This window comes from Haemorhous mexicanus, chromosome 2 (assembly GCF_027477595.1).
Source record: "Haemorhous mexicanus isolate bHaeMex1 chromosome 2, bHaeMex1.pri, whole genome shotgun sequence".
NCBI lineage: Eukaryota > Metazoa > Chordata > Aves > Passeriformes > Fringillidae > Haemorhous > Haemorhous mexicanus.
The window spans coordinates 34,087,646-34,107,793 of NC_082342.1; the positions used below are offsets into that span (position 1 = coordinate 34,087,646).

The following is a 20,148-nucleotide window of genomic DNA, read 5'->3' on the forward strand; positions in this document are numbered from 1 at the left end:
TCTTCTTCATTTTGGAGCCATTGCCCCTTGTCCTGTCACTGCATGCATACATACTTTCTCTCCACTTCCCATCCAAAGATGACAACATTACTGTTAAAAATTCCTCAGTTTGCCACAATCAACCACTCATACCCTAAGCCAGGCAAGAAACTGATGCTCTTTGAGAGTAACCAAGAGAAGAGAGGTCCAAGTGCCTGCACAGTGCAACTTCTCTTCTAAAAGCTGCCAGTGAGCTCTGGCACAGTGGGGTTTTTTATGTTCGTGCAGGTTTCTACTGTGCACCTCTACGTGTGTACACATGTAGAAGGCAGAAGACCTCCTGCTGTGTCCTGTTTGTTCATCAAAGCTTGTTGCAGGTACCAACACAAAACAGTTTACAACCTACATCCTTCTCCCAGGCAACTAGCAACAGGATGAGAGGACATAGTTTTTAGCTGCTGCAACAGGAGGAATTTCTTCATAGAAAGGGAGATTCGACATTGGAATGGCCTGCACAGGAAGGTGGTGGAGTCACCGTTCCTGGAGGTCTTTAAGGAAAGGCTGGATGCGGCACTCAGTGCCAAGGTCTATTGATATGGTGGTGTTCGGTCACAGATTGGACTCGGTGATAGCAGGTCTTTTCCAACCGAACTGATTCCGTGCTATATCAAACGACTAGCATTTAACAAGGTTGATCAGTCTCCAGAAAGACGGACGGTGCAGCGAGACCTGGCAGAGGGGACACCCGCTCAGGCTCGCGAAGAGCGCTGTGCGCCCGCCGAGCACCCGGGCTGTGACTCCCATCAGCGCCGTGATGCCTCGGTGCCAGCTGTGCCTCGGGCGAGGAGCGGGGCCGTGCCGGGCGCTGCTCCCGCCGTTCCCGCCGGCGCCGGGCCGCGTCCCGCCGGGCTCGCTCCCGTCACCGGGGCAACGGGCAAGCGGCGCCCGGGGAAGGCACCACGTGCCCGGAAGCGCCTCGAGGGAGGAAGTGACGGAGCGCCGGGGGAGCCCCAGAGGCCGAGATTTAAAAAAAAAAAAAAAAAAAAAAAAAAAAAAGGAAAAAAACCGGCCGATAAAACCAACAAAAAATCAAAACAAGAAAAGGAAAAAAGGCATTAAAAAAGAGGGATACGGGGAGAGGGGCGGGCGGAGCGGGCACGGGTCCCGCCCCTTCGGGGCCGCCCCGCCAGACCGCGGCCCCGCCAGAGCCGCCGCCAGGTCCCGCCCCCGGCCCCGCCCGCCCCGACACCGGAGCTGCCGCCCCGCCCCGCCCGCTCGGCCGGGCCCGGCTGCCCGCGCGCGGGGGGCGTGTCGGGCGCGGCGGCGGCGGCGGTGCGGGGGCTCCGGTGCGGCGGCGGCAGCGCAGGTCCCGCGGGCGGGCGGGGGGCGGCGGAGCGGAGCGGGGCAGAGCCGCGGCGGCTGCAGGTGAGGCGGGGCTCGGGGCGCGGGCGGCCGCGGCGGGAGAGTTCCCCGGGGCCGGCGCGGGATGGAAGTTGACAGCGGCGGCGGAGCAGCCATTGTCTGCCCGGGCGGCCCCGGGCAGCTCCCCCGTGCAGCCCCGCTGCAGCCGCCGCCCGGCTTCGGGCATCCTGCGGCGCATCCCGCCTCCCGCCGCGGCGGGGCTGCGGGCACGGCACGGGCGGGCAGGGCGCCCGCACGCCGTGTCGGGTGAACTTTGCTGCCGGAGTTGCCGGCGGCCTGGGTGGCTGCAGCCGCGCTGTCCCCTTCCATCCTTCCATCCTTCCCTCCCTCGCTCTCCCGCCGCCGGCCGGGCGAGGCGCTTGGCGGGGAAAGGCGGGCTGGGCACCGAGGGGTGGGGACCAGGTGGTGCGAGGGTCCTGCAGTGCTGGAGCGTCGCATCCACTGCTGCTTCCAGAGCATCCCAGAGCAGTCAGCTTGTCCCGGCAGTTCCACACCTCTGCTCGTGTGGCTTGTAGAAACATATAGTAGCAGCAGCGAATATGCTGTAGTACGGGGGTGCTAGCTTTGCTTCTCCAAACCTGTGGTGTAAACCCGTGTAAATCTTACGTGTTTCCTAACTTAGTTTCTCAAGGATGAAGTGACAAAACTACTTAGGAAAGATAGGAAATGCTATGCAGGCAGCAGTCATGCCCCGGGGGAGTGAGTGGATGGGGTGAACAAGTAAAACTTTTCAACCTCCTACCTAGTGCTTAGTGATTAGAGTATTGTTTGGCTTGACTTTTTTCTGCCCTTGTGCTCGAGAAAGGTCGGGAACTTGTAGATGGGCCACCTATGGTGTTTCGGTGTGTGCTGTATGGGTTAGGCTCTGGAGTGGCCCATGTTCTCATGCTTGTACTGCTGAGCCAGTTTTTTCCCTTCTCCTTCCCGTCCTTTTTGCTGTGTGGTCATTCCTGCCATGGTGCTGAAAAGCTTTTGTATCCTCCTGTGTTTGCCTTTTAGGGATGCAGTTCTAGGTATTGTTCAAAGGTTAATTTCCAGTAGTGGCCACGTTGTTAACTGTGTGTTGGTTTCCCTTTTTTGGTTTGTTTGTTTGTAAAATCCATGGTTTAATAATTTTTAGTAGGTTATCCATCTCTCAGAGCAGCTAGCTGAGTCAAGTGATGTGATAGCCCGGTGATTAGTAGGTTTTTGTAAGAGGAAAGTGCTTGGGGATGCAGCTGGAGGAGGGGAGAGTGTAATTCTCCTTTTTTGTGTGGAAATGGCCTGTGTTTGGATCGGATTACACTAACATGGAACTGCATCCTTAGATGAACTTGCTTGGGGAAATGCTGTGCCTTTTCATTTTTGTGTTTGGAAAGAGTTTTGCTGGATAACTCTCCTTGCTGTAAGTGACTTAAAATTCTTACTGCCCTTCTGCAAAGTGAGCTTCTTTGTCCATGTCTCCAAAAGGCCTTCTGCCTAGAGAGACCAAAATTTTTCTGTGCCTCATGCCAGAGGTGTTTCAGTAAGACTCTGATTATGATTTTAATAAGATCTAGATCAATATGGAACTCTCAAAAATGCTGGAAATCTTAGGAATCGGTGGTGCTGCTTCCTGAGGAAACACAGATTGATTGGTGGAGCAGAGCACCAAGGCAGAAGCCTGGCTTCTCCTGGTGAAGCTGTTGAGGGCAAGGGTATTTGCTGTAGCTAAGGTGAACATCAGTTACATCCTTTCCTCTCTCATGGGCACTTGTGGCATCACAAGTAAGGTAATTCAACTCTGTGATCTGCCAGAAAACAGGGTTTTAGGGTATCTTTCCTGCAGCTGCCAAGTTGATCTAATGAGCACCAGAAGTGAGGTGAAGGAGGAGGATCTCCATTGGGAAGTTGAGGGGGGCAAGGGAATGTAAATTGTTTCCTAATGGCATCTGAGCTACTGGAGAACTTGGTGCAATGTATGTAGTATCATGTGCATTTTAACCCCACTCAAAGTACTTTATTTATCCAGCACAATTTCATTCTTTCAAAAAGTCTGTATTCTCTCTCTCCTCAATGTTTTTTTTCAGGCTTCATTTAATTTTTCATCTCTTGGGAAGGTCTTTAAGGCAGTTGCTTCTCCAAGAGCTTTTATATTCTAGGTAGGTTTATTGACAAGCTGTTTCTAGCTGAAATGGGGTTGTGCCTGAGGATAGTAGTGGCTAGTTAGGAGGAGGTGTGTCTCAGTTGGGGAGAAGGTGGTCACTGCTGAAGCAGTGCAGGAAGCCAGTTTTGAATCAGCAGGGGGATGCCTGGACAGGGCTTGAGGACAGAGGTGAAAATGTATTTGGAAGACCAGACTGGAGCAGCAGCACTCTGCTTGTCAGTTAAAGAATTTTTCCAATTTTGAGGAGCAGGTTTGAAGCAGCGGGTCCCTGATTTAGCCACCCATCCTCTGCAGAGTTAATGTTGTTGTCCTACTTTAAAGTCATCTGCTGCCCTTAGCACCATTTCAGAATTGAAAAAGTTGTCTGGCTGAGAGTATTGTTGCGCCTCCTTTTCTGCTGCACAGGTCTGTTTGCTTACACACTGGGAAAATGTTTGGTGAAGGTTGTAAAGCTCAGAATCTCTGATTTTAAAAGGGCTAGATAAAGGAGCTGTGCTGGTGGTCTGGCTCGTGGAAGCTCATTTACAGGGGTCTCATTTAGAGATCTCAGATATGCTACAGAGGAACAAGCTAGTACTTTGGAAACAAATAGGCTGTCTCAGTGATAAGACTTACCAGAAGTATTTTTTTTTAATCTTACATGGAGTTCTAAAAAATCAGGTTGGTTTTCTTTTTTTCCAGTGAAATTCTTTTGTATAATCACTTTTCTCTCCCTCTTCTGGCTCTAGCCCCTCCTGCTGCTACTCCCTGTGTAGCTCATGTTTCTTGCTGCAGGAAACTCCCTGATCATCTCAATGTGCTACTCTTCTGCTAAGCACTCTTTTCAGTCTCACAGCCTTCTCCAGTCCTTTCTCAGTCCTGCAATTCGCTGCAACTCATCTTTCTGCTTCTGGAAGGTCTCCCTGGTTCTGCATGACCTCTTCAGCAGCTTTTGCCTCACAAGTGTTGCCATTGAACACTTCATCCACTCTGCTTCTGACTCTGTTCCTCCTGAAAGGAACTTGCCACCACAGATTCCAGCTTCTAATCTAATATTCAAGTTGAGATCTTTTGGGAGCAACAAGTAGCTGGAAAGTTTGTGTGATCGTAAGAAGAAAGAGTTGAGGGCTGGGGGCTAAACTGGGAGAAAGAGGGACTGAGTTGGTATCAGTAGGGCATTGGAGCTGAGGGACTGGAGGAAGAGAGGACCAGAAATTGCCAAAGTGCATTGGAGGACTGGAAGCACAGTGCAATTTTCCTTAGTTTGCTAGTCTCTATTGAAAGGAGAGGTGATCAGGTCTGTAACCAGAACTGTTTCAATGAGCTGCCGCTGCTTCTTCATTCCAGTACCTTTTTAAGAGTTCAGGATACTGTAGCTTGCAACTATAGCATGGCAATAAAAGTATGAGAATATGTCTATTACGTTTCTGATGGTAGTAATAAAAAATTTAAACTGTGAGTAAGATTTCTGGGTGATTTTAGAATCCCAGCTTCCCTGGTCCCCGCAAGGTAGCAAAGATGTGCTGGGAGACTGGTATTGAGATATTCTAGTATAAAAGCTGTGTAATGTAGTGAAATACAGTTTGGTTCTTTCTGCAGCCTGACTTAGTTTCCAGTTCTTTCAATGTAGATTTGGAGTCCATCTCAGCCTGAGCTCCTGGGATCCTGTCGCCATGGAGACCGAAAGTGAGCAGAACTCCAACTCCACCAGCGGGAGCTCCAGTTCTGGAGGAAGCACCCGGCCTCAGATCTCACAGATGTCTCTCTATGAGCGACAGGCGGTACAGGTGAGACATCCCCGGGTGTGCTCTGGGATGGCAGTGCATCACTGGCAGGTTGTGGTGAGCCCTTTTGTGTTCCTCTGCATTGTTGTGTGTCAAGGTGGCACCGTGCTTAAGAGTACTGCCATCTTTTCAGATTTAGAAATTCTCATGCTAGGCCTGATGTTTAGTTCTTGTAACCTGAGGCTTCGTGTTTTATAGGTTACTCCTTTGGTGTCCAGCCTCCTAGGCTTAATCTGTACTGTGATCCAGTAGGTTGGTTTTAGCCTGCTGTTCTAGAGCGAATCAGTTTGCCATCCCAATTCCTCTGTGCCCTCCATACGCAAACTACACAGGAACACTTGTCTGCCTGTGTGAGCATGCACATCCCCAGATTCCTGAAGTTTATTATAGTCTTGCAAGTGTGATTCCCACTGTCCTGGAATACACCTGTGATTCAGTGTGTCACCAAATTTGTAACTGTACTATGGATTTGGATGTGCTAATCTGGTGCCTGCTTTTTCATGTGCTCTAGGGATCCTTACTTCCATGTGCTCTCATGGCTTACTTACTTCATCATTGCTCTCTTCAATCACATTTCAATGGCATGCAGTTTTTGACAACTGGGTTTTCCTCTTTATCTAGGCTCTGCAGGCACTCCAGAGACAGCCCAATGCAGCCCAGTACTTCCATCAGTTTATGCTCCAGCAGCAGTTTAACAGTGCCCAACTTCACAGCCTGGCTGCTGTCCAGCAGGTGAGTTGCCAAGAGGCAGAAGGAGAGGAGTTGGATCATTCTCTGGGGAGGATCCAGAGGTTCTGTTTTTATACAGTGCCTTGTGCACCGAGTCATCCTGATCCCTGATGAGACAATGAGTCCCTAAACACATTGTTTAGAGTTAATACAGCCAGTCAACTGGAAGCCTGAAGCAAAGATTAATTTATTTTTTTGGCTAGAGAGCAGGGGAAGATAAAATTTGACATCACCATCAAGGAACTTGTATTTCAGAGGCCTATTGCTACCCCCTGCTCCTTCTTTAACTAAAAGATGGGTGGTTACATCAGCAGTGGGTGCAGTAGTGCCTAAAAACTGTATTAAAGGGATCAGTGGGTAGTTGCTTCTCTGAGAATAAACATTTGTGTTTGCATGAAGTTTCAGGCAGCATTCTCTGAAATGTCTGTCTTGGAACTTAGTAGTCATGTTTTCTTTACCAGCAGGAGGGTAAACCTGCCCAACCACGAGGCTGTCTAATTGAGACATACGCAGATCAATATAAATCAGTATATTTTATGATGCATAAATGTGGAGTGTTTTTTTTTCTTTATCAACTTTGCTCACCTACTAGACCTAATCATCAGCTCAAAATGGATTATGTGTGACATTAATATATTCTTTTTGTATAACAATACCTTTGTAGCTGTACTCCTTGGCAGTTAGTCCAGGATGTCATTGTTCTCAAAATCCCTGACTGCAGTCTTAGTATAGAAGAAATAGAATCCTCTCATCAGTTTTGCACAAATCCTAGTTACAAAACTAACTGAACTCATGCAGGGGAATTCCCCTGGCATCAGAGAGGGGGAAATAAATCTATCAATATTTATGTTCTTCCATAAACCATATGCTCTCTAATCTGAATTTTGTTACTTGGAGTGCTATCATTGCATTGCTACTAAACTGCCTAATTAGCCCAACAAATTGCTAATATTGCAGGGAACATCTGGGTGCTACCAGTGGATTCGAGCATCAGGGTGAGGGTTGCAGTGTGTAGTAAGGCACCCTGGGCAAGAGTAGTGCATGTACCCATGGGTGGAAAGACTGGCAGTCATATACTCTGAGGGTAAGGGACTAGGTGTTCTGACAGAGCCAAATAATTGGGCTGGATTGAAAAGTTTGTTCAGGCACTCATTTTTCTGCCAATCTCTCCTGCAGGCTACAATTGCAGCCAGTAGACAGGCCAGCTCCCCCAACACTAGCACCTCGCAGCAGACCACCACCACCCAGGCTTCTGTAAGTAAAACTGCTCCCTCGCACACATATCAAAGCCTCCCTCCTCCTCCCCACCTTGTTCTGTCTCCTCCTTGTCTTTTAGGATGCACCCAGATTCTAAGAGTCCTGGGAATCAACAGGATGCAGACAGCTTTGAGGATTTGGGGTGCTGTTTTTATTGGTGGGGCTTGAGGAAACCAGATAAGGGTTTTGGGTGGGAGAGGCCTCTTAGCTGAAAAGGTAGACATGGATTTCTGTTTGCTGAGGCTTTGGGGATACATTGTCATGGATTAGTAAAGGATCAGGGCTTTTAAGAAGGAGGAGTCATGAGCAGCTTTTGTCTTAGGCAGAGCAGTAGTTTGTTGAATGAGAGGATATCTGGTTTTGTAGTAAGTGTTGAGGAGCTTGGATTTGCTCAGAGAGTAGATGAGTTGGTAGAGAAGGTTTTGTGGGTTTTTTACCTTTACTTGGGAGGCTGGAGAAAATGATGTATTTTTTTGGATCTCTTATTGCAGTTGCATGCTAACAGTGATTGTCAAGCTCAGCGTACAAATGAGGTCAGTATCCAGGGCTCTGGCTAATATAGATTGTGTAGCCTGTAGGACAAGCCCTCTAAGACAAGAACTTTCTTCTTCTTGGTCCCCTGTGGGATACAGGAAAAAACTGTAAAATGTCTGTTCTGACTGTACCCCACTAAGCATATTTGTACTTATTTCTCGGCCTCCATCTCTTCATATGTGATTTGAAGCTTTTTTTCTCTTCTAAGATCAATCTTGCCACCACATCAGCTGCTCAGCTGATCAGTCGGTCCCAGAGCGTGAGCTCCCCGAGCGCCACCACGCTGACGCAGTCTGTGCTCCTCGGGAACACCACCTCGCCACCTCTCAACCAGTCACAGGCACAGATGTACCTTCGGGTAAGAGATGGGCATCAAATGTGTCCTGACCATCAGCCCCACTTAGCAGCCACTGCAGAGTTTCACTGCTTGGGATTACCAACACCTACAGATTAACCTAGCTTTAAGTATGTTGCAGTATATTTTAAAATTGCTTGGGGAGGGTCTCATCCCTGAAACCACAAGTTTGATTCTGGGCTCAGCCTTCAAGATGAGCTTTGTATTGTGTGGCTCACGTGAGAAAGTAACAACTCTGTGTGTCTCTGCTCTGCAGATGTTAAAGGTTCCATAGCACTTCTCACTAGAATGTAAATGCGAAATACGTGTCCTAGACTTGAATGTGGCTCACAGAAATAAAGCTACTCTTCTGGTTCAGTGCTGGAACAGATACATGGTAAATTACCCTTCTACTGCTTGCTGAGCTCAGGGATGTAAGTCAGAATTCAAGTAAACCTAGACAAATAAATCAATGTGAACAAATGTCACCCTATTAATTGACTTGAAGTGCAGGTAGGTAGAGAGCGTTAGGCTTGACTGTGGAGTCAAGTCTGAGGTTTGGGTACCTACTTGCAAAATATTTTCTGTTTTCCAGTTGACTTCAGATACAGATTGTAATCCCCTACTTTTCAGACAGCGCTAATCTTGGATGTATGTTTTTTATCACTGTTGTTCAACCAGTTCTAGATACACAGCCTTGGGCAGTCCGTGGGAGTTAGCCCAGGCCTGTGTTAGATAGAAGAGTGCTTGTTTCCATAAGGAAACTGTTCCCAGCTTCCTGCTTTGGCGGGTTATGTTCAGTGTTACAGTGCAGGGCAGGGCTGGTGGTTTTGCAATATGTGACATTGCAGCCTAGTGTTCCTTTATGATCTGTTTGCTTGTGTTTTTTTTGTCTTCCTTTCTCTCCTACCTCCATTCCTTGCACGGCACACCACCCGATCCCAACAGCCGCAGCTGGGGAACCTGTTGCAGGTGAACCGGACCTTGGGCCGCAATGTGCCTCTCGCCTCCCAGCTCATCCTGATGCCCAATGGGGCTGTGGCTGCTGTCCAGCAGGAGGTACCACCCACTCAGTCTCCTGGGGTCCACGCAGACACAGACCAGGTCAGTGACTGTCCTCCCTTTCCCCTGCTTCTGCCACACCGCCCTCTGCTCTTTGTCTCAAGCTGTCCCTGTATAGCACATTGGAGCTGTTTTATCCCCAGCCCTTGTCCCTGTGCAGGCAGGAGATTTTGCTACCATGTTTTCATGTTAACTGTCTGCCTCCAGAGATGAAATTAATTTCTGCTTAAAATTTCTGAGGTGAGCACAGGCTGGATCAATCCCATCTTCACAGCATCTTTTTGTGATTTTGTGAAAAGAACTCTTGAGTTCTGTGTGCAGTTTTCAGTCACACTGCAATTAAGAGTCTTTGCCAGAGGTAGTATTCCTTCATCCAGTTGGTTCATTGTTGTAAAGATGCCAAAGACTTGTCTGAAGCAATTTTTTTGAAGAAAAGCCAGCTGTGATCAAATTTTGGAGATAACGTGGCATTTGGAGCGGAAGTAAATACAGAGGGCGGCAGCACCAAAATGCAGAGTGAAATTGGAAAGGGTGTGGGCCATGAGTAGATCTGTGGGCCTGGGGCAGGCAGGTGGCACAAAAATTGAAAATGAACAGCTGGTCTTTAAAGGGGTAACTCAGTGCTTCTAGAGCTGTGCTGAACTGGGTCCTACCAATGCCAGGGTATGGCAAGCACATTTGAAGTCTGTCCCATGCCCTGGGGAAAGACTGTGTCCCCAGATCCTGTTCACAAAGGGCCACAAGATCTTTTATTTCCATCAGAGATTGGGCAGGAGAGAGTTCAGGATAATGTGCTTCTGGGGAGGGCCGTGCTGAGCTCTGCCCTGCAGTGTTAGCAGCTCCTCACACAAGACCTGAGGCATGAACTCAGCCCGCATCCCAGCAAAGTGTTGCTTACGTGTGCTCTGTCACACTCCCGGCAAGCACAATGTATAAAGCGCGTGGATTCTGTTTGGTGTGTGTGTCTCTAGGTGCAGAACTTGGCTGTGAGGAGCCAGCAGACCTCTGCCACTAACGCCCAGCTCCAAGGCTCTGCTCAGAAGACGGCCCTGCCAGGCAGCTCCCAGGCTTCGGGCTTACCGCAGGCCGCCGGCACGGGCCAGACCATGGCCGTGGCCCAGGCCTCCTCCAGCGGGGCAGCCCAGTCCCTCAACCTGAGCCAGGGAGCAGCGGGCAGCAATGGTGTCTCCGGGGGCGTGGTGGCCACTGGTGGGAGCCAGCCCTCGATGGGACTGAGCCAGAGCTCCTCAGCAGGTGCTGCTGGCGGTTGCCAGAGGAAGGGCACGGGGGTGGTTCAGCCGCTGCCGGTGGCGGCTGCCCAGGCCGTGACTGTCAGCCAGGGCAGCCAGACAGAGACGGAGAACGCAGCTGCAAAGAAGGGTGACACAGACAGCGGTGGACAGCAAACGGTGGGCATGAACCTCACCAGGACCGCTACGCCAGCACCCAGCCAGACACTGATCAGTTCAGGTAAAAAACTCATCTGTTTTTTTCTCTTCAAAATCATTGGGCCTTCACAAGAATGACATTTGGAAGACTGGTGATAAAAGGTTTTCCAGCACATCTCCCAGCTTCGGTCCTCCCAGAGACTTGTCTCAAGGGGTTATCCCTTTCTTTTAGCACAAGAAGTTGATTTAATCTCTCATGTCCTCTGCAAGTAAGCTGTCAGTTATTTTGGAGTTTAATGTCTCAAACCAGTGCAGTGGCTGCCTTATTTTTGTTGTTGTTGTTCCCAGCTGCACTGTTGCTAACTTTTATGCTCTGTTTTTTCTTACTCTGTTTTTGTATAGCAACATATACGCAGATCCAGCCACACTCATTGATCCAACAGCAGCAGCAGATCCATCTGCAGAAGCAGGTGGTGATCCAGCAGCAGATAGCCATTCATCACCAGCAGCAGTTCCAGCACCGCCAGTCCCAGCTCCTCCACACAGCCACCCATCTCCAGCTGGCTCAACAGCAGCAACAGCAGCAAGCAGCATCTCTGACCCAGCAGCAGCAGCAGCAAGCTCAGCCTCCACAGCAGCAGGCTCCCCCTCAAAACCAGCAGCAGGCACAGACCCTTGTGGTGCAACCTATGTTGCAGTCTCAGCCACCGCATTTACAGCTCCAGCAGGACAGTCCGTGCCAGCCAGCCACCAAGTCACCTGTTCCTATCCAGTCAAAATCTCTGGTCACCCCCATCAAACCCCCTCAGCTTGGGCCTGCCAAAATGTCAGCAACACAGCAGCCTCCACCACACATCCCAGTGCAGGTAGTGGGCACCCGGCAGCAGGGCTCAGGCCAAGCCCAAGCGCTGGGCTTGGCTCAGATTGCTGCAGCGGTGCCGACTTCACGGGGAATGCCAGCTGTAGTCCAGCCTGTTTCCCAAACCCATGCTGCTTCCCCATCATCATCTTCAGCTCCAGCATCCTCACAGGAAGCTCCCCCTCTCACCACAGGGGTGAATTTGGCACAAGTTCAAGGCACAGCCCACATGGTGAAGAGCCCAGCTTCCTCTCCAGTTGCGGCTCAGATGCCAGCAGCATTCTACATGCAGTCTGTCCAGTTGCCAGTAAGTGATACCATTGAGAAGGAGAATAGCATATGGATTCTCTTTGTTCATTCCTAGGACACCAATCGCAGTCCAGGCCCAGGTCAGTGGGATGGGATGGGTAAGGGGTTTGGGGAAAGGGATGTGGAGACTTTTTTACCCTCAAAACCACTAATTTCAATCCAACCCCTGGGGCTACTGACTACAAGTGTTTCTCTTCCACATTATCATTCAAAGGCTTGCATGAAGTTGATAGTGTGAGACTCAGAGCCTGCCCCAGATGGGGTGGGTGTCCACATCACATACTCAGTATCCCATTTAACAATGGGCTTTGGTTCACCTTGGCTGGCTGCTGGATGACCACCAAGTTGCTGCTCCATCACTCTCCCTTCACAACACAACAGGAGGAGAAAAATACAGTGAAAAACTTGTGGGTTGAGATAAGGATGTGGAGATGACTTGCCAATGACCATCATTGGCAAAATAAACTCAGTTTGTGGAAATTATTTGTTTTACTGCCACTTTAGTGTAGGATAATTGAAAGTAAGCACAAATGCAAAAAACACTTCCCCCCTTCTTCACAGGCTCAGCTTCACTCCTGACTCTTCTACCTCCTCTCCCTGAATGGTTCAGGAGGGCAGGAAGCGGGATCTGTGGTCAGCTCATAAGGTTTTGTCTCTCCCTCATGCTTTTCCCTTGCTTTAGCATGGGGGAATCCATCCCATGGGATACAGTCTTTCACAAATTATATAGTCCTTCATAAAGTCCTGCAGTGTGGGTCTTTCCCACAGGCTCCAGTGTGGATATTTCTGGGTTACAGATCCCTTGGTCTGTGGTACTAGCCACTGACTCTAGGCCCCAGAAGATCCCCTAGCAACAGGCTATGCAGAGGAAAACTCAAATTCCATAGTCCTTGTCCATGCTGTTGTGAATTGTCCAGCTAGGGCCTAACTAAATCCCTGAGACAGCAGCACTTTGCCAGCTCAGGTCATGGAATCATAAATAATTGGAGTTAAAACGAACCCTAAAGATCATATAATTCCAACACCCCTGCCTTGGGCAGGGGCGCCTTAGAGTGGGCTGGGTTGTTCCATCCAGCCTTGCCTTGAACACCTTTTTAGCCAGTTGCTGAGACTTTCTAAACTCTCCTTCTTCAGGAAGGTTTTGCAGGATTTGTCTTGATTTTTAGAACAGAGAGTCGGTTCTGCTCCTGGTGAATGTGTGTCCCCTACTCTTTCAACTCTTCATTGAAACTGATCTGATTTATCCAGAAAACCTGTTTGGAAACTGCTGGGTGAATGCCATTCCATTTCTTCCTGCAATAATCCTTTGAGGTTCACACAGTGTCTTGGTCTTATACCAGTGTATCAACATGACTTGGGACATCAGATCCTAGTCTGTGGCATGGTAGTGAGTCTCCTCAAGCTTTGTTCCTTGTTAGGCAAATGCCTCCAAGTAAAGGTATGTACTGTGGGTTCTAGAGGCATCTCCAGAAGAAACCAGGCTGGAAATCAAGTATGATGGAGCAGGATGCTTTGTTGTTTTTTCTTTTTTTTTTTCTTTTTTTTTTTTTTGTGTTTTTTTTTTTTGTTGTTTTTTTTTGGTTTTAGTTTGTTTTGGGTTTTTTGTTTGTTTTTTTTTTTAATCTGGCTTGTTCTTTGCTTTGGAGCTTTTCTATCTGCTTACGTGTTCCTCTTTATTCATGCAGGGCAAATCTCAAACCTTGGCAGTAAAGCGCAAGGCAGAGTCAGAGGAAGAGAAGGAGGAGCCAGCCAGTGTCACCACACTCCTGCCTGCCAGGTCCTCTCCTGTAACAGACAGCCCCAAAAACATGGAGGAGAAGAGTGGCCTTGGAGGTGAGGTACAAAGGAGGGCTCTGCCTGTGTGTGCTAGTGATCTGAAGTACGTAGAGCAAAGTTAGCTCACGCCTGTGCTGTTAACTTTCCAGATAATTCTGATACTGCTGCCGTTGCAACTCCAAACGCCACATCAAGTGAAGGAGTCTCAGCCACCCCCACCTCTGCTTCCACCCCAAACCTGGCATTGGTGTCACGTCAGATGGGAGACTCCAAACCTCCTCAAGCCATCGTCAAGCCCCAGATCCTCACACACATCATTGAAGGCTTTGTCATCCAGGAGGGAGCAGAGCCCTTTCCAGTAGGGATTTTTTTTGTTGTGGGGGAAGGAGGTGTAGCACATTCTTGGGAGAGTGGTGGGGTTCCATCTTTGCATAGGAGTATCTTTCCCACTATTCCAATTCAGCATTTTTAGTCTGGGACACAGACAATAAAGAGGAAGGGAAGGGAGGGTGGTGTCATGAATGAAGCAAGACATTAAGAGTTGTCATTAAGAGAAGGGTTTTGAAGGAGTGAAACAAGTGTTGCAGCAACCACTTACTTCAGTTGTCACCAAAGTAATAACGCAGGAATTGTAAGGAGGCTCTCCTCTCTGTGAGGGAAAGATGCATTTTGAACAGGCAGCAAGTGAAGTTGAAGTAAAGAAGGGGAAATGGAGTTACATGGAATTGGACATTATTCAAGGCAGATAGTGCTTGGGGATCTTTAAATGAACAACCAAGCCCGTGAGTCAGGAAGCACTGATGACTTTTTTCAGCATCTCTCCTTCCCTATTAGGCAGAGAGATTCTTCTGAGTTGAATTTTGAACTACACATACCTTGGCAGAGGGTGGTGGACGCAGGGAATCCTTTATTGGTGGGTCCAACTCATCCTCTCCCTATCCAGGTGGGTTGTTCTCAGCTGCTGAAAGAATCTGAGAAGCCACTGCAGGGAGAGGCTCCTGGTCAGAATGAAAACCTGTCCAGCAATTCTCTGGGAGAGGATAGTGCTTCCATGGGTGAGTTTCAAGAGCAGGAGGACTAGCTAGTGTTACTGAAAGTTTCTGCTCTCTATTACTAACTTAATGCATTATGGACTTGTATCTCTGCATCCCAGCTTCTTAAAGACTTGACCTGTGGAACTAGAATCTTGCCTTTTTTGAGTGCCAGAAGACTGACAATGCTTATTTTGTTATTGTAAATATGATCTAACACATCCTGTGTCAGTAGTAAGCAGGAGATTCTGAACTGTACCTGTCTTTAATGACTGTAGGCTGTGAAGGATGTGTGGACAGAGCAGAGTAATGGAGATTTCCACCACAGCCTTGTAGGATGTGAGGAATATGCTATTTTTTGTTTGTTCCATTAAGTGGTACTGACCAGGAGAAAAAAACTGTTCTGTTCGATATCCTGGGGTCCTAATTAGTGGAACTTGTGCTTCTCTTTTCCCAGTTGCTTCCCCAAGCTAACTACTTACTAGATTCAGTAGAAAATAGTGCTTGGCATCTGCCTGCTCAAAAGAAGAGCAGTGGAATGGGGAATCATTGGGTGTGTGATATGCTTCAGTTCAGATCACCAACTGGTGTGTTACTCTGTATCTCACCTAGAGCTTGACAAGAAGGCAAACTTGTTGAAGTGTGAATATTGTGGGAAGTATGCCCCAGCAAGCCAGTTCCGTGGCTCCAAGAGGTTTTGTTCGATGACTTGTGCTAAAAGGTAATAACAGCAAGATATAAGATTCCTTATCTGTGACTACACGTGTGCTGGAACTGGGCATGTGGCCCTTCTCCAAGTGGTGTACAACCTTTCAGTACATCTGATCCTCCCTCTGTGGCATGTACTGGCCACAGACATTCTTTACCGCTCTAAATGATTTGTGAATGTTTCTAGGTCTGTAGAGGTGGATATGATGCTGAGTATAAACAGAATTTCTGGCTTGCTCAGAAAATGAACTGGGAAGGGGGAAATTCTGGGGCTGTAAAGAACCTCTCTTCAGAGAAATATACATTTTACTGACTAAATAAATGCATACTGGTAGCTGTCTCATGCATTGCTACTAGACAAAGACACAAGGGAGCGTTGGGGGAAAAAATGGGGAAAAGTTAGAGTAGTCATTTTTCCTCCTGTTGATAGCAGAGTGCTTGTTATGGGTCTTTTTTCCCTTAGGGGAATTACTTAATTGACCCTTCAGATGTTAGATCAAGACTCTGGTGTCCAAATATTGCTTGTGTCAGAAGTCTGGACTGGTTCTTTCCAAGGGGAAGTCTTAGAAGGAGGAGGAACAGAACTTGATTGTAAAGAGGAGTATTATCCCCATCTAGGAGAAGTAGGTGGTTTAGATAGTTGCTGCTTTCTAACTGCTGCTGTGCTTCTGCTTACTTGAGGTACAATGTCAGCTGCAGCCATCAGTTCCGGCTGCAGAGAAAGAAGATGAAGGAATTCCAGGAAGCCAACTATGCCCGTGTGCGCCGACGGGGACCACGGCGCAGCAGCTCCGAAATCGCTCGAACGAAGATCCAGGGCAAGCGCCACAGGGTAAGGACACACAGCTGTCAAAGCAGGTCTGTGTAGGGTTTGTTCCTTCTGGCTGTACCACTTTGTCACAGTGGATGCAGTTGTGCAGGATGCGGGCATGCTGACACACTTGTTACACAAGGCACAGGGAGCTGGTCTAATCCCTCATGGACTGCAGGAAGTGTATTCACGTTCGTACTTGTTCTGTGCACTCGGTGTTCGCTCCTGTGTGCATCTTGAAGGTCTCAGTGAGTGAGACCTGCTGACAGCCTTGGCAGAAAATAATCTACTTTTCCCATTTGATTAGCAGTCTTTCACATGAATGACTTGAATTGGGCTATAGATGAATGGAATGAGCCTCAGTTCTGATGTGAAGAAGAGAGGGAGCTCTTGTGTCAGCTGCCCCTGTACCAACAGCCTGGGTCGGTTGTTCCAGACTGTTGGGACAACTTCTGCTGCTCCCAGTGTCTTGTTTTGCAGCTTGTAATTGTGAATTTCTTACAAAACCCTTTTTATTTTCTTTCTTTCCTATGGGTTTGTAGGGCCAGGAAGACTCAAGTCGAGGCTCTGATAACTCCAGCTATGATGAAGCTTTGTCCCCTACATCTCCAGGACCCCTGTCAGTAAGGGCCAGTCATGGAGAGAGGGACCTGGCAAACTCTAATATGGCCCCCCCTACCCCAGATCTACATGGCATCAACCCAGTCTTCCTGTCCAGCAACCCTAGTCGTTGGAGTGTGGAGGAAGTGTACGAGTTCATTGCATCATTGCAAGGTGAGGTTAAGATCCTCTCCTGCACTCCTGTGATCCAGTAGCATGGGGAGATTGGGCTCAGTGGTGCCTGCTGCTTTTGGACATGTTTCTGAATTGGAGTAGATCATAGAGATGGATTCTCAAGATTTATTTCTCAAGTAGCCTGTGTGCTCAAGGAGGCTGTGGACTAGGGTGTGGAAAGGGGTTGGTTAGATTCCTAGCTTGCTTTTCTGTACCTGCCAGAGATGCAGGAGGAATGAGGGGAGTGCCCAATGCACATGTGTTTCTCACTGCTTTTTTTTTTTTTGTTTGCTTCACAGGGTGCCAGGAAATTGCTGAGGAATTTCGGTCACAGGAAATTGATGGTCAGGCCCTGTTGCTTCTGAAGGAGGAACATCTCATGAGTGCCATGAACATCAAGCTGGGACCAGCTCTCAAGATCTGTGCCAAGATCAATGTCCTAAAGGAGACCTAAGAACTCTGAAGCCAGAGTCTCACTTTTGCTCTGACCCCAGGGCAGCTGCCAGTTTTGGAGCATCCTGCTGGGGTGGGGAAGAATGGGACAGTCCCCTGTGGTCTTGCTTTCAAGAAGAATGAGAAGGAATTTAACTGATTGAAACTGCCATGCACAAACCCATCTCTTGGTCTCTTAATGGTGCTACAAGGTTAAGGAAAACTGCCACCTGGGGCCTTTAAACAACTCTCCTTCCTGATTTTGAATATGCCTCCCCTGTATACACCATATAAAGATGTCAAAGGGATCTCTTTCTGTCCTAATAGACTTCTGAAAGGGAACTGTCCTCAACCCTTTCTGCCACAGCGGGTCTGCTAGATCTTAGCTTTGAATATCATTGCCAGAACTCAAGGCATAGGAAGAGCTGGCCCCACACGGACAGTGGGAGCACCTGTGCTTGGGGCTTTTGTGAAGGGGAACTAACAAATTGCAAGTGACAGAGGTGACAGGAATTTGAGCAAAAGGGGCTGCTGCTTTTCCACTTTTAAAAATACCTAGGCTGCTCATGAACTGGGTTTAATAGCCATTCCAGCATGCATACCAAACTTGAAGGCCTGTGGCAATAGGAGCTGTCTTGTCTTCACCCTGCATGTCTACAGGAGACAGTAAAGCTAAAGTGTTGTGGCAGCTATTCACTCCAGGTGCTCCTCTCAGAACAAGTCAGAGGATTTTTCCTGAGTACTTATGACAAATTGATGGGAAACTCAAAGGGGAGGGGATTGTTTTACATTAGGGAACCTTGCAGCACAAGGTTTGTCTTCCCATTGTGTGTTTTCCCATTAGAGCATAATTTACAGATCCAAAGCAGTCTCCAGACGCACCAAGGCTCTTCATGAAATGAGCTGGGGTTTTGTTTTGTGTGTTTTCTTACCAGTTTGTATTCTTCTCTTTTCATGTCTGTCTTCATTATCCTCAGGAGAGCTTACAGGACAAAATTAGGCTGACAGGATTGTACTGCTTGCCTCAGGCTTTTTTTTTTTTTTTTTCTTTTTTTTTTTGGTTGTTGTTTTTGTTTTGTTTGTCTTTTTGTTGTTGTTGTGTTGTAAAACAAGTATTTCTCAGTTACAAGACACCAAACACCCACCCTAAAAGAACTGAATACTAATATTTCAATATGACTTCTCATTTCTAAAGGGTAGAAATTATGTTACAGACTGATTTTCTCCTACTCAGCCCCTCCAGGTTTGCTTAGGGGTTCTTTGGTGGTTTTATTTTTTTAAGGACCAAATGTGGTATTCTGCTGTTTTGTAGCCAAATTGCCAAAGGTGGAAACCTGGGCACAGTTATTCTCTTCCACAAGCACCTCTGCTTCAAACAGGCAAAACACCTGAAGGGGTTAGACAAACAGTGAAGAGGTAAGTGCTCTCTAGAGCCAAATACCTGAAAGCAAGATGGTGTTATAAACCATGTATCTCAGCTTTTCTGTTTTCAGAAGTTTCACATGAATATTTGAGTGAAACATACGACTGTTCTCTGTGTTAAGCACCTACTGTTGCAGAAAAGCTGTAGTGGCATGGGAGAAAGCCTTATAGCATAGGTAGGAAAAGATTAGAGATCTTTAAAATGGGCTCTTTATTGACCCTTTAGAAAAAGAGGAAGGAAAGTGCTTAGTAGATGGATTAATGTGGCAGCAGCTTCCTAGTCTTGACTGTGCTGCTGAATCTCACTTTTGTGACATCCTTTTTCACGTGAGAAGACTTCTGAGGCTTTGTGAATGCAAATAGGCCCAAAGGAAGCTGCCTGTGCTTGCTTGCACCCTGGTACCACAGTTTGGTCTGATGTAATCTGGGGACAGGGGAGGGGGAGGTTAGAATCAGCAGTGAGCACAGGAAGGCTGTTCTTCAACCATTTTATCCTTAGCAGGTTGGGTGTGGTACAACTCCTGCTTAGTTTGACCCTTGGCAGGGTAGGCAGACAGGCAGCCTGCCACTGTTAACAGCTGCTCCTGAGGACTGGATTTTATTTCAGTCAAAGGGGAAGGCTTCACTTCTTCATTTCATGTTCAGTGTTCTTAATAAAAAAATGCTTGATCAGGCTTTGCAGGTCTGGCTGCTTTCTAACTCCCAAGTGTTTGAAAAGTACAAACCTCATCACTAAGTTATTTTTAACTGTCGTTTCTGCAGAAAACAGCATAATCCATCCATTCTGAGCCTCCAAAGTTTCAGTTTTGAAAGATGTGGATAGCCTTCCCTCATAGGCCTGAGAGAATCTGGAGTGAAACAAGGTGGCAGCAAAAACAATGAACTAACAAGAACGTGTTCATTACGGGCAAGAGTTCAGGCACAAGGCACCACACACTAAGAACCCTTGACTTTTTGGCAAGAAAAAAAAGTGCTCTGGCACCAAAGCAAGCTCTTGCTACATCAGCACAAGACTTCACCAGGTTTTTTTGGTCACTTTATTTTTGAAAGTTGTGTTTTGTACAAAAAAAAATTACCTTAGACACCACCATGAAAACAGTAACGGACTTACTGACTTCCTATTTTTCCCATGTTATGAGAAAGATTGAGACTGTAACAAAAGTCAAAGAAAGCAGGAATTGCTTGCCCACTCCAAACCCAGAAAGAAAGCAGGGCCGCCCCTCTTCTCTCAATGTCTTAAAAATACATAAACCTTGTCTGTACTCTGCTGTTAACACAGTGGTGGCTTGCTTATTCAGTCTCTGCCCCCCAGACTGAGGGCAGTTGTCAGCCAGTCCACACAGTGGGGTAGAATGGGATTGCTCAGTCTAGCCTCTCAAATAAAAAGCAATTTAGAATCAAGGTGCGAAGTTCCTGAAGGTTCCCATTAAGTC

At 47.8% G+C, this 20,148-nt stretch overlaps 1 protein-coding gene across 3 annotated transcripts; it reads left to right on the forward strand.

Annotated features, from left to right (window-relative positions):
- The first annotated feature begins 1,312 nt into the window (after positions 1–1,312).
- PHC1 (polyhomeotic homolog 1) lies at positions 1,313–19,390 on the forward strand. Of its 3 annotated transcripts, XM_059838364.1 has the most exons (16): positions 1,313–1,404; positions 5,136–5,292; positions 5,911–6,021; positions 7,195–7,272; positions 7,767–7,808; positions 8,018–8,167; positions 9,092–9,247; positions 10,177–10,675; positions 10,996–11,759; positions 13,447–13,594; positions 13,687–13,895; positions 14,481–14,592; positions 15,181–15,289; positions 15,958–16,108; positions 16,630–16,861; positions 17,161–19,390. In XM_059838364.1, exons 2-16 carry the CDS (start codon positions 5,179–5,181, stop codon positions 17,313–17,315), a joined length of 3,030 nt encoding a protein of 1,009 aa, XP_059694347.1. In that variant the 5' UTR covers positions 1,313–1,404; positions 5,136–5,178; the 3' UTR covers positions 17,316–19,390. The 3 variants fall into 3 exon arrangements, with proteins under 3 accessions (XP_059694347.1, XP_059694346.1, XP_059694349.1); XM_059838363.1 differs by lacking the exons at positions 1,313–1,404; positions 7,767–7,808; XM_059838366.1 differs by lacking the exons at positions 1,313–1,404; positions 5,136–5,292; positions 5,911–6,021; ... (1 more) ...; positions 7,767–7,808; positions 8,018–8,167 and adding an exon at positions 8,415–8,540.
- Positions 19,391–20,148: the final 758 nt, after the last annotated feature.